The 14,807-nt window shown below is 47.1% G+C and overlaps 1 protein-coding gene across 3 annotated transcripts in view; it reads right to left on the bottom strand.

Annotated features, from left to right (window-relative positions):
• snx17 (sorting nexin 17) overlaps positions 1-14,807 on the bottom strand; it is a 79,162-nt gene that overhangs the window by 41,342 nt on the left and 23,013 nt on the right. For all 3 annotated transcript variants that reach the window (XR_014392762.1, XM_045721179.2, XM_045721180.2), the window contains 3 exons: positions 10,562-10,626; positions 5,882-5,992; positions 5,337-5,427 (listed from right to left, as the gene is read on the bottom strand). Coding sequence is in view for 2 of the 3 variants with exons in the window: in XM_045721179.2 (XP_045577135.1) it covers positions 5,337-5,427; positions 5,882-5,992; positions 10,562-10,626 (267 nt within the window). In the remaining variant the exon portion in view is untranslated. The remainder of the gene's footprint in view (positions 1-5,336; positions 5,428-5,881; positions 5,993-10,561; positions 10,627-14,807) is intronic.

The following is a 14,807-nucleotide window of genomic DNA, read 5'->3' as shown; positions in this document are numbered from 1 at the left end:
ACTGTCTGTAGGTACATCTAGTCACTAACCTGCAGTATACGGGCAACAATACAAAGACGTTGTCTGACCGGGTCTTTCCTGTTACTGACAACTGTTCCATGAAGTGGAGTGAAAAGGAGACACTAGAGAGAGAGAGACCGTCAACAACAGGAGACACTAGAGAGAGAGAGACCGTCAACAACAGGAGACACTAGAGAGAGAGAGACCGTCAACAACAGGAGACACTAGAGAGAGAGAGACCGTCAACAACAGGAGACACTAGAGAGAGAGAGACCGTCAACAACAGGAGACACTAGAGAGAGAGACCGTCAACAACAGGAGACACTAGAGAGAGAGACCGTCAACAACAGGAGACACTAGAGAGAGAGAGAGACCGTCAACAACAGGAGACACTAGAGAGAGAGAGACCGTCAACAACAGGAGACACTAGAGAGAGAGAGACCGTCAACAACAGGAGACACTAGAGAGAGAGACCGTCAACAACAGGAGACACTAGAGAGAGAGAGACCGTCAACAACAGGAGACACTAGAGAGAGAGAGACCGTCAACAACAGGAGACACTAGAGAGAGAGAGACCGTCAACAACAGGAGACACTAGAGACCGTCAACAACAGGAGACACTAGAGAGAGAGAGAGACCGTCAACAACAGGAGACACTAGAGAGAGAGACACCGTCAACAACAGGAGACACTAGAGAGAGAGACACCGTCAACAACAGGAGACACTAGAGACAGAGACACCGTCAACAACAGGAGACACTAGAGAGAGAGACCGTCAACAACAGGAGACACTAGAGAGAGAGAGACCGTCAACAACAGGAGACACTAGAGAGGGGCCGTCAACAACAGGAGACACTAGAGGAGGGCCGTCAACAACAGGAGACACTAGAGAGGGGGCCGTCAACAACAGGAGACACTAGAGACCGTCAACAACAGGAGACACTAGAGACCGTCAACAACAGGAGACACTAGAGACCGTCAACAACAGGAGACACTAGAGACCGTCAACAACAGGAGACACTAGAGACCGTCAACAACAGGAGACACTAGAGACCGTCAACAACAGGAGACACTAGAGACCGTCAACAACAGGAGACACTAGAGACCGTCAACAACAGGAGACACTAGAGACCGTCAACAACAGGAGACACTAGAGAGAGAGAGAGACCGTCAACAACAGGAGACACTAGAGAGAGAGAGACCGTCAACAACAGGAGACACTAGAGAGAGAGAGACCGTCAACAACAGGAGACACTAGAGAGAGAGACCGTCAACAACAGGAGACACTAGAGAGAGAGAGACCGTCAACAACAGGAGACACTAGAGAGAGACCGTCAACAACAGGAGACACTAGAGAGAGACCGTCAACAACAGGAGACACTAGAGAGAGAGAGAGACCGTCAACAACAGGAGACACTAGAGAGAGAGAGACCGTCAACAACAGGAGACACTAGAGAGAGAGAGAGAGCCGTCAACAACAGGAGACACTAGAGAGAGAGAGAGAGCCGTCAACAACAGGAGACACTAGAGAGAGAGAGAGACCGTCAACAACAGGAGACACTAGAGAGAGAGACCGTCAACAACAGGAGACACTAGAGAGAGAGAGACCGTCAACAACAGGAGACACTAGAGAGAGAGAGAGACCGTCAACAACAGGAGACACTAGAAAGAGAGAGACCGTCAACAACAGGAGACACTAGAGAGAGAGACACCGTCAACAACAGGAGACACTAGAGAGAGAGACCGTCAACAACAGGAGACACTAGAGAGAGAGAGGCCGTCAACAACAGGAGACACTAGAGAGAGACCGTCAACAACAGGAGACACTAGAGAGAGACCGTCAACAACAGGAGACACTAGAGAGAGAGAGAGACCGTCAACAACAGGAGACACTAGAGAGAGAGAGACCGTCAACAACAGGAGACACTAGAGAGAGGAGACAGAGACCGTCAACAACAGGAGACACTAGAGAGAGAGAGAGAGACCGTCAACAACAGGAGACACTAGAGAGAGAGAGCGAGACCGTCAACAACAGGAGACACTAGAGAGAGAGAGACGACCGTCAACAACAGGAGACACTAGAGAGAGAGAGACCGTCAACAACAGGAGACACTAGAAAGAGAGACACCGTCAACAACAGGAGACACTAGAGAGAGAGACGACCGTCAACAACAGGAGACACTAGAGAGAGAGACCGTCAACAACAGGGGACACTAGAGAGAGAGAGACCGTCAACAACAGGAGAAACTAGAGAGAGAGAGAGAGACCGTCAACAACAGGAGACACTAGAGACCGTCAACAACAGGAGACACTAGAGACCGTCAACAACAGGAGACACTAGAGACCGTCAACAACAGGAGACACTAGAGACCGTCAACAACAGGAGACACTAGAGAGAGAGAGAGACCGTCAACAACAGGAGACACTAGAGAGAGAGAGACCGTCAACAACAGGAGACACTAGAGAGAGAGAGACCGTCAACAACAGGAGACACTAGAGAGAGAGACCGTCAACAACAGGAGACACTAGAGAGAGAGAGACCGTCAACAACAGGAGACACTAGAGAGAGACCGTCAACAACAGGAGACACTAGAGAGAGACCGTCAACAACAGGAGACACTAGAGAGAGAGAGACCGTCAACAACAGGAGACACTAGAGAGAGAGAGACCGTCAACAACAGGAGACACTAGAGAGAGAGAGACCGTCAACAACAGGAGACACTAGAGAGAGAGAGACCGTCAACAACAGGAGACACTAGAGAGAGAGACCGTCAACAACAGGAGACACTAGAGAGAGAGACCGTCAACAACAGGAGACACTAGAGAGAGAGAGACCGTCAACAACAGGAGACACTAGAGAGAGAGAGACCGTCAACAACAGGAGACACTAGAGAGAGAGAGACCGTCAACAACAGGAGACACTAGAGAGAGAGAGACCGTCAACAACAGGAGACACTAGAGACCGTCAACAACAGGAGACACTAGAGAGAGAGACCGTCAACAACAGGGGACACTAGAGAGAGAGACCGTCAACAACAGGAGACACTAGAGAGAGAGACCGTCAACAACAGGAGACACTAGAGAGAGACCGTCAACAACAGGAGACACTAGAGAGAGAGAGACCGTCAACAACAGGAGACACTAGAAAGAGAGAGACCGTCAACAACAGGAGACACTAGAAAGAGAGACACCGTCAACAACAGGAGACACTAGAGAGAGAGACACCGTCAACAACAGGAGAAACTAGAGAGAGAGAGAGAGACCGTCAACAACAGGAGACACTAGAGAGAGAGAGAGAGACCGTCAACAACAGGAGACACTAGAGAGAGAGAGACACCGTCAACAACAGGAGACACTAGAGAGAGAGAGACCGTCAACAACAGGAGACACTAGAAAGAGAGACACCGTCAACAACAGGAGACACTAGAGAGAGAGAGACCGTCAACAACAGGGGACACTAGAGAGAGAGAGACCGTCAACAACAGGAGAAACTAGAGAGAGAGAGAGAGACCGTCAACAACAGGAGACACTAGAGAGAGACCGTCAACAACAGGAGACACTAGAGAGAGAGAGACCGTCAACAACAGGAGACACTAGAGAGAGAGAGACCGTCAACAACAGGAGACACTAGAGAGAGAGAGACCGTCAACAACAGGAGACACTAGAGAGAGAGAGACCGTCAACAACAGGAGACACTAGAGAGAGAGAGACCGTCAACAACAGGAGACACTAGAGAGAGAGAGACCGTCAACAACAGGAGACACTAGAAAGAGAGAGACCGTCAACAACAGGAGACACTAGAGAGAGACCGTCAACAACAGGAGACACTAGAGAGAGACCGTCAACAACAGGAGACACTAGAGAGAGAGAGACACCGTCAACAACAGGAGACACTAGAGAGAGACCGTCAACAACAGGAGACACTAGAGAGAGAGAGACCGTCAACAACAGGAGACACTAGAGAGAGAGAGAGACCGTCAACAACAGGAGACACTAGAGAGAGAGAGTGTAGACCCTAAACTTGAATGAAGACAAGTTAATTTCATAAGTTCACAAGTTCAATAAGTTCATTTTTGTTTTCATGACTTTTACAACAGACAATTATTTTGACTTGGTGGCTGTGGTAACTAGTGACAAACCAATTATGCATCCCAAATGGCACCCTATTCCCTATTTAGTGCACTACTTTTGACCAGGGCCCATAGGGTAGTGTATGTAGAGGATATACACTGAGTGTACAAAATATTAAGAACACCTGCTCAATCCATGCCATCGTCTGACCAGGTGAAAGCTATGATCCCTTATTGACGTCACTTGTTCAATCAGTGTAGATGAAGGGGAGGAGACAGGTTAAAGAAGGATTTTTAAGCCTTGAGACAATAGAGACATGGATTGTGTATGTGTGCCGTTCAGAGGGTGAACGGGCAAGGCAAAATATTTAAGTGCCTTTGAACGGGGTAATGGTAGTAGGTGCCAGCTGCAACGGTTTGTGTCAAGAACTGCAACGCTGCTGGGTTTTTTCACGCTCAACAGTTTCCGTGTGTATCAAGAATGCCAGGTCAGCCAACATGTTTTAGATAGCTGGCTAGACTAACTAACCTATCTAAACCTGTAGTAATTATGGTTGAATTACTGACCGAGGGGCCACCATTCATTTTGTTAGTCACTCTCACTCAGATATCATATTCAAAACGGCAAACATTTCTCTCCACCCAATAGGAAAATGTGTAGAATTACAGGAAATTAGCTGTAAAAGTGCTTGACAACTGCATGACAACATAAGTAGAATTGCATTAAATTTGTTATAAAATTGCTTGAATTTTTTTTATTTTACTTACGCTTCGATCACATCGTCATGGTGCAAAATAGTACTTGGCATCATCTGGATATGTATTTAACAGTTCAACGTTCACCTTCTGCTACCATTTCTGTCAAGCCGTCTACATGTACAGTTTAACACATACGTTTTGATAAATCCTAATGTACGCACCACACAGAACGCACTGCAACTGCCTCCGCAACGCAATGCTGCAAGGACAAACGCAGCGTTTTCATTGGAAATGAATGTAATTCTGGTGTACCAAAATGCAATGACGCTGTTGGTGTGATCGAAGCGTAAGGGTCCCCAAAAAGGCCAGGGCCGGCTCTGACTGCACGTGTGGGTACGAAGACCCACAAGCCACTGCAGCCCTTCATTATGAATTCAGATCTTTTTTGTGGCCCCCACTCCATCCCTGGTATAGGAGACAGGCCAAATGGCTCTTTCAGACACCACTGTATTTCATTCCTATAGCAGTCCTCTGAATGGTTAGGGGAGGGTTAGAGTTGAATGCTTACACGTTAAACCCCCGTCCACTCCTTCTCGAACCAGGAAGAGACTGAAATAACCAACCAGCTCATCAGGAAGGTCCAGTTTTGATGCAACAGCCTGCGAATCAGAAAACAGACAGGAGGATCATCTCTGGTGCATCTTTTTGTGTGTAAGATATGAAACCACAACTCCTATTTTCTGCTCTTACTCGTACAAAAAAACATACTGTAGCTTTAAAAGCATTTTATCCACTGACTGACAGCTATACAATCTCCGGTCAAGTTCTTCTCGTAACAGCTGTCTGTTCAATATAATGGTTCTGAATCTATCTGGGAGAGAATGCTGCATTCACTTATGGCTGAAGAATATCCCGAGTGAATTCTCTCTCCCTAAGCTTCCACAGGGTTCCTGGTAGTGTTGGTACGGCTTATTCATTGTATAAAAACATTCAGTATATTACACTATTGTGTTCACTCTATGAATTCTTCAACACCGATTACTAAACATCCAGTAGAAGTCTGAATCTGGATTATGACTCCGTGTGTTTTGAAACCGAGTGGAGACGGTTTACCTCGAGGACGTCCTCCGTTTGGTCGGAGGTCAGGATGTTGACCTCGACCTTCTGGCCGTTAGACAGGTAGATCTCCAGAGGAACCTCTTCGGTTGGGATCTGCTGCGTCTCCTATAAAGAAGACAGACAGTGTAGTCAGTACAGACCAGAGAGAGAGAGTTCTCTCCAGTCAGGGAAGTAGGTTTTTAATCTATCCCTCTCTTCCTGTAAGAGACAGAGTAAAGTCAGTATATCTGGATTTTATGCTTCTATGACACCATATAGTTATATAATGTCTTGTTACAGATGTCCTCAAAATGTATGACAATCCTACATTTACAGGAGGAAGACGACAATAAATTTAAAAGCAGAGCCGCTCGCACAATTGGCCCAGCGTCGTCCGGGTTAGGGGGGGGTTTGGCCGGGGGGGCTTTACTTGGCTCATTGAGCTCTAGCGACTCCTTGTGGCAGGTCGGGTGCCTGCAGGCTGACTTCGGTGGTCAGTTGAACGGTGTTTCCTCTGACACGTTGGTGCAGCTGTCTTCCGGGTTAAGCGGGCGGGAGTTAAGAAGCGCCGTTTTGGAGGATGCATGACTCGACCTTCGCCTCTCCTGAGACCGTTGGGGAGTTGCAGCGATGAAACAAGATGGTAGTCACGAAATTGGGAGAAAAAGGGGATCAAATTTTTTTTTTTATTATAATAAATTTTAAAAATGATTTAAAAAAATGAATAAGAAATAAAAAAACAAATGTGTAAAGTCTAAGCAGCTAACCTTCTACCTGCTTCCTCCTCCTCTCAGCTTTCGTGCCCATGCTGGGTAAATTAATGTTTAATCTTTCCCTGTCCGGCACTGCTAGACAGGAGGTGTCAGACTGTATCTGGATTGCTGGGAAAGTGTGTGTGTGTGTGTGTGTGTGTGTGTGTATGTGTGTGTATGTGTGTGTGTATATGTGTGTGTGTATATGTGTATGTGTATGTGTATGTGTATGTGTATGTGTATGTGTATGTGTGTGTGTGTGTGTGTGTGTGTGTGTGTGTGTGTGTGTGGTGTGTGTGTGTATGTGTATGTGTGTGTGTGTGTGTGTGTGTGTGTGTGTGTATGTGTGTGTGTGTGTGTGTGTGTGTGTATGTGTGTGTGTGTGTGTGTGGCTGTGGGGCTCCGATGAAGTGCCAAGGCCAGGCTGGCTGGCTGCTGGCTGAGAACTCATTCTCTATTCTGCTGTTGTCCTTTCAGCATGAGGTAGGAGAGGAGGGAGAGATGAGAGGGAGGATGAAGGGATGCAGAGGAGAGAGGGGGAGGAGAGAGACACAGGGTGTACACCACCTTGAATGACATATCTGATGAAAGTAGATTTACACCATCCAGCCTAGCAGCACAGCCAGGTCACCTCCTGGGTTGAGTGATGGCTCTCAGTTCCATGCTCACACTATCAACCAATAGGAAAACTAGCCTTCACTGAGCAGCTAGAGCATCCCGCTATGAGCCAATGGGATCACTAGCATTGATTTATTGTGAACATATCATGAATATTCATTCCAATCAATAATTTCAATGTTCCATCTATATGCTAACAAGCAACTGAGGAAGCAGTTTTCTAGGAAGGGAACGCAGTAAACAAAAAGCTCTGGGTATACCAAACACACACACACACACACACACACACACACACACACACACACACACACACACACACACACACACACACACACACACACACACACACACGCTCCCTGGAGAGATTCTCTCTCTAACATGTTCTTCTATGTTTTAGAGAAGAAATCTAAAATACCATTCAACGTAAGAATGTTTTTACATCATGATTTGGCATACTGTATGATAGTAATGTACACACAATGAATCATAACTCCTCTCACATTTAAAACTTCTGTTCTTCATTCGTGTATGGCAGATTACAGCATATTAAAAAAGGTTCAAGAGGATTCAACTCCTACACTGGCTGGGTGTAAACTGGGTGGAGAGGATTCAACTCCTACACTGGCTGGGTGTAAACTGGGTGGAGAGGATTCAACTCCTACACTGGCTGGGTGTAAACTGGGTGGAGAGGATTCAACTCCTACACTGGCTGGGTGTAAACTGGGTGGAGAGGATTCAACTCCTACACTGGCTGGGTGTAAACTGGGTGGAGAGGATTCAACTCCTACACTGGCTGGGTATAACTGGGTGGAGAGGATTCAACTCCTACACTGGCTGGGTATAACTGGGTGGTTCAAACTGACCAATGGTGGTGAGGTTGTGTCACCATAGTGATATGTCTGAAAGAATCGTTTAACATATACACAAGAGTTCACACACAGACACACACGCAGAGAATAGAACAGTATGAGCAGCCTTCCCCAAAAAACCCTGCCTGCATTCTCCACTACGCTGTTTTCTATCCCCTTCCACCCACGCACACACGCATCCACCCACCCACACACGCATGCATGCACCCACACACGCATCCACCCACACACACCCACACGCACCCTCCCACACGTGTGAACCATGGCGAACAGAGTGAATGTCAAACTGTGGCTGAAAACTATTACCAAGACTGAAGCAATTACTGAGTCAGCAGTGTGTGTCTGTTTGTCTGTGTGTATTTGTGCCACATGGCTAACAGAGCAGCAAGCAGCTAACAGCCTGCTGAGGACTCTGTTTACGTAGAACAGAACTGACACACACACATTTATACACACTGCTGAACACTTGAATTGGACTGACTCGGTACCTTTAGCACGCACAACGACTGATGCTACTAGACTTTTATTTATTATTGCTAAATACTGCACAATTTAAAACACTTGCTCTCCAATCCCCCCTTCCCGAAACATAAATATTGGTGAGTGCCTTCCTGTATTTATGAATAGAGCGATAGAGAGATAGAGAGATATATAAATAAATAAAATACACACACACACAGCAAAAAAAAGAACCCTGTCTTGAAATAATTCGTAAAAATCCAAATTACTTCACAGATCTTCATTGTAAAGCGTTTTAACACTGTTTCCCATGCTTGTTCAATGAACCATAAACAATTAATGAACATGCACCTGTGGAACGGTTGTTAAGACACTAACAGCTTACAGACGGTAGGCAATTAAGGTCACAGTTATGAAAACTTAGAACACTAAAGAGGCCTTTCTACTGACTCTGAAAAACACCAACAGAAAGATGCACAGGGTCTCTGCTCATCTGCGTGAACGTGCCTTAGGCATGCTGCAAGGAGGCATGAGGACTGCAGATGTGTCCAGGGCAATAAATTGCAATGTCCGTACTGTGAGACGCCTAAGACAACGCTACAGGGAGACAGGACGGACAGCTGATCGTCCTCACAGTGGCAGACCACGTGTAACAACACCTGCACAGGATCGGTACACCTGCGGGACAGGTACAGGATGGCAACAACAACTGCCCAAGTTACACCAGGAACGCACAATCCCTCCATCAGTGCTCAGACTATCCGCAATAGCCTGAGAGAGACTGGACTGAGGGCTTGTAGGCCTGTTGTAAGGCAGGTCCTCACCAGACATCACTGGCAACAACGTCGCCTATAGGCAGAAACCCACCATCCCTGGACCAGACAGGACTGGCAAAAAGTGCTCTTCACTGACGAGTCGCGGTTTTGTCTCACCAGGGGTGATGGTCGGTTTTCGCGTTTATCGTCGAAGGAATGAGCGTTACACCGAGGCCTGTACTCTGTAGCGGGATCGATTTGAAGGTGGAGGGTCCGTCGTGGTCTGGGGCGGTGTGTCACAGCATCATCGGACTGAGCTTGTTGTCATTGCAGGCAATCTCAACGCCGTGCGTTACAGGGAAGACATCCTCCTCCCTCGTGTGGTACCCTTCCTGCAGGCTCATCCTGACATAACGTCACCAGCCATACTGCTCGTTCGGTGCGTGATTTCCTGCAAGACAGGAATGTCAGTGTTCTGCCATGGCCAGCGAAGAGCCCGGATCTCAATCCCATTGAGCACGTCTGGGACCTGTTGGATCAGAGGGTGAGGGCTAGGGCCATTCCCCACAGGAATGTCCGGGAACTTGCAGGTGCCTTGGTGGAAGAATGGGGTTACGTCTCACAGCAAGAACTGGCAAATCTGCTGCAGTCCATGCGGAGGAGATGCAGTGCAGTACTTGATGCAGCTGGTGGCCACATCAGATACTGACTGTTAATTTTGATTTTGACCCCCCCTTTGTTCAGGGACACATTATTCCATTTCTATCAGTCATATGTCTGTGGAACTTGTTCAGTTTATGTCTCAGTTGTTGAATTTTGTTATGTTCATACAAATATTTACACATGTTAAATTTGCTGAAAATAAAACGCAGTTGACAGTGAGAGGACGTTTCTTTTTTTTGCTGAGTTTATATATTCTATCGAGCCATTTACTTTTTATTCATATCTTTTCTTATCTCTTATTGCATTATCGAGAGGGAACCTGCAAGGGAGCATTTCATTGGACGGTGTACTCCATGGGCATCCAGTACATACGACTGATATAACTTGAAAACACCCACAGCTTCCTGATGAACTGACACACACGCCTCCTGACGAGACGTCCTACATAGAACAGAACCGTTCTGAACATAGATCAGCTACATAGAACAGAACAAATACACAACCAGGAGTAAAGGACAGCTAGCTACACACAGAACAGTAACAAAGCCAGGGGTAATAACAACTAGCTACAGTACCAACCTGCTGTGCTTTCCTTAGAAAGCTGTTGAACATCTCGGAGGCACCGAGCATGGGGTCCTGCCGCACTGTTGGAAGAGAGAGAGAAGATTATAAAAGAGAAACTGGAGACTCTCTTTTTTTCTCCCCCCTCTCTCACCTGTCCATCTCATTTGAATTCCATGCTGTCACTCGTCCATTCAAACTTTAAAAGAAAATTCCACCCAAAAACTATGTTGGTATTTGTTTCATTCGTCCATTGTTGACATAGTCCCAAAATGTTTTGCTTGTCAGAAAACCAGGTTTTCAAGATATGTAACTTTGAAAATACAGAAATCATCCCTGTATGAAATCAAATGATGCATTTTGCATCATCATACGAGGATGTACCACTAGGTGCCCTTGGAAAGTTCCTCAATGAGCTTGACACCTTGATAAGATCATTACCCGACAATATCTCACCACTCATCGTACTGGGTGACTTCAACTTCCATAACTTCAACCCATTTCTTTCCACTTCTTTCTTACCCCGGCTTGCCTCTTTTGACCCTTTTTCCAGTCCCCCTCCCACTCACAAGGCAGGCAATATACTTGACCTCATCTTTAGGTCAGGCATATTCGCCTACTAATCTCACTGCAACCCCCCCTCCAGGTCTCTGATCACTACTTAGTTTCTCTCTCCCTCGCTCTTCCAACCCTCCCCACTCAGCCCCTACCCAGATGGTCATGCACGTCACAATCTTCGCTCTCTTTCCCCAACTGCTCTCTCCTCTTCTACCATCACATCCTTCCCCTAAATCCTTCTCCCTACGTTCTCCTGACTCTGCCTCGTCGACCCTACTCTCCTCCCTCCCCTGCTGTTCTATGGCTGAATGACTCACTGAGTGATCAAAGAACAGGGCTGCAGGTAACTGAGGAAAACTAAACTTCCAGAGGATCTATCATCCTTCCACTCCCTCCTTTCTACATTTTCTTCTTCTCTATCTGCTGCTAAAGCCACTTCCTATCACTCGAAATTCCAAGCCTCTGCCTCCAACCCTGGGATACTTCTCCACCTTCTCCCTTCCTTAATCCTCCACCTCCAACCCCTCCCACAGATGACTGTCAACCACTTTGAAAAAAAAAGGTTAACGACATCATTCACTCAGCCAACTGAGTCCACTCACTGGGAACTTTCCTATGCCTTGCCCTCTTTCTACCCTTGCTCTCCAGATGAAATCCTGCGACTAATGGAGTCCAGCCGCCGGACAATATGCCCACTCGACCCCATCCCCTCTTCCCTTCTCTAGACTTTCTCTGGAGACCTTCTCCCATTCCTCATCAACTCTACCCTGACCACTTGCTGCGTCCCCTCTCACTTCAAGGTGGCCGGAGTTGCTCCCCTCCTCAAGAAACCAAGACTCAACCCCTCTGACGTCAAAAACGGCAGACTGATACCCCTTCTTTCTTTTCTTTCCAAAACACTTGAGCGTGAGGTCTCTTACCAACTCTCTCGTTATTTCTCTCAGAATTATCTCTTTGACCCTAACCAGTCAGGCTTCAAGACGGGGTCACTCAACAGAGACTGCTCTTCTCTACGCCACGGAGGCTCGCCGCACTGCCAAAACTGACTTTCCTCATCCTCCTAGTTCTATCCGCTTCCTTCAACACCATGATCCATCAGATCCTCCTCTCCACCCTCTCAGGTCTGGGCGTCTCAGGCTTTGCACACTCCCAGAATGCATCCAACCTGGTGGGTCACTCCTACCAGGTGGCGTGGAGAGGATCTGTGTCTGCACCACGTGCTCTCACTACTGGTGTCCCCCCGGGCTCGGTTCTAGGCCCTCCTCTCTTTACACGAAGTCACTCGGCTACGTTATATCCTCACACGCTATCATTGCTATGTGGATGACAACTACTTTTCACATTCCCCGCTTCTGATAACCAGGTGGCGACACGCATCTCTGCGTACTTGGCAGATATCTCAGCTTGGATGTTGGCCCACCACCTCAAGCTTAACAAGATAGAGCTGCCGAGAAGGCCTGTCCGCTCCAGACCTCTCCATCACAGTTCGGTGTCCCCCTCCCAGGGTGCAAAGAACCTTAGCGTGACCCTGGACCACACCCTGTCGTTCTCTGCAAACGTCATAGTAGTGAATCACTCCTGGGGGTTCATGCTCTACAACGTCTGTGGAGTACGACCTTACCTCACACAGGAAGCGGTGTAGGTCCTAATCCAGGTACTCGTCATATCCCATCTGGACTACTGCAACTTATCCAGAAGGCTGCAGCCCATCAGGTGTTCAAGTTCTCCCATGTCACCCTGCTCCCCCGTACACTCCACTGGCTTCAGTCAAAGCTCGCATCCTCTGAAAGACCATGGAATAGCAAGAGGAACTGCCCCTCCCTACCTTCAGGCTATGCTCAAACCCAACATCCCAACTCATCCCACCTCTGGTCTCTTGGCCATTCCACCCCGACAGGAGGTCAGCTTCTGCTCAGCCCAGTCAAAGCGCTTCCCTATCCGGTCACCCCAATGGAGGAAACAGCTTGCCCCTGATGCTAAGAGTCCCTGCCCATCTTCCAAAAACGTCTGCAACCCAACCTCAAAGATAATCTTAAAGATATGTCTTACGACTGTGCTGTGGTCGTCTCACCTTGCTATCGTAAAATGTTGTACGATATTCCACAAATCTAATAAAGATTGATTATATTCCATCTAATTGTACGTACACTTTCTTCGCAATTTGAATTATATTTATCAAAAAACTCCAATACCGACAAAACGTTGTGGCTTTGACGTCGAGAAAGTGATATGTCGTATTGGGACTTTTAGTTGGAAGGATGAACCCAATCAGAATGTTTAACAGCAACCTAAATCTGCAGTATTCCCTTTAAGAAGAAGGCACTAACTGTAAGTCCCTTTGGATAAGAGAGAGTGCTAAATTACTCAAATGTAAAAGGCAAGATCACTTTTAGATCTGGACCTCATCAAACTGTAGTAGTAGTAGTAGTAGTAGTTCTACGTGGACCTCATCAATCTGTAGTAGTAGTAGTTCTACGTGGACCTCATCAATCTGTAGTAGTAGTAGTTCTACGTGGACCTCAATCTGTAGCAACCTGCCTGCAGTGTGTTTGAACGGGGGCCAATCAGGGCCGGGCCGACACCACAGATGCGTCACACATACTCTCTTAGTATACTTGAGGACTTTTTGGGGACCAACATTCAAAATCTTACTTTCCCTAACACCTAACACTTATCTCCACCCAGGAAGCATGTGTGTGCGTGCTTCCAGACTATGAGAAAATATGCCCCAACAAGGCTTAGGTATGTTCTGAGGTAACGGCCAGTTCTTGAAGAGGGATACTGGGCACTGCTGCTGCCAGTTCAGTGTGTGTGTGTGTGTGTGTGTGTGTGTGTGTGTGTGTGTGTGTGTGTGTGTGTGTGTGTGGTGTGTGTGTGTGTGTGTGTGTGTGTGTGTGTGTGTGTGTGTGTTCAGCCACAGTTCACCCATGACCTGCTTGGGGAAGCGTTTGGCCAAAGCGGAGGTTGAGGTCGAGTTGGATGGGGCAACATAACCTAACGTCCTCTTGGACCTTTAACTGAGGAGGAATGAGTAGAAAAATAAAAATGTTCTACATTTTACACCTTCCTGACAAGGACCCACACTGAGGGATGAAACTGGCAGAATAAAAAGCAAAATAGGGATTACTTTTAACTGTCCACTCAACCCTGGCAAGTTTCTTTTGGGTACATATTGCACCTAACATAATACAACTTTCCCATTGGTTCTGAGGATATGAATCTATAGGAATCTATTGGAACAGTGAGGAGTTCGAGTTTCAGGTGTGTCAGGGGGACGAGGACAGTCAAGAGGCCTTGGCCCCAAGTAAGTACTTAGTAGGATCTGCTCAGAAAAAGTATTACACTAGTTCAAACACCTAGAGCTATAGTGTGGTCTACAGACAGACCAGTTTCAGCCTGTACTTATGTGTTCTCAGATCAGTATTACCTTGAGTCAAAGCCTGTAAAGTAAGCTGCTGCCCACACTAAAACCACACCAGTCTAAAGGCAGACAGTCAGCAACTAACAAGGTATTCTGATACACGGATTGGTCATTCTGGTTGCTATGAGGAAATGTTCCAACAGGAGATCATGAGTCAGCTACTGCCTGTTCCACTATACTGCCCTTTCAATGAGTCGGCTACTGCCTGTTCCACTATAGTGCCCTTTTACCGAGTCGGCTACTGCCTGTTCCACTATACTGCCCTTTTACTGAGTCGGCTACTGC

Source organism: Salmo salar, chromosome 06 (assembly GCF_965601325.2).
Source record: "Salmo salar chromosome 06, fSalSal1, whole genome shotgun sequence".
Lineage (NCBI taxonomy): Eukaryota > Metazoa > Chordata > Actinopteri > Salmoniformes > Salmonidae > Salmo > Salmo salar.
The sequence above is the reverse complement of the archived record's forward strand: the minus strand, read 5'-3'. Positions and strand labels throughout refer to the sequence as shown.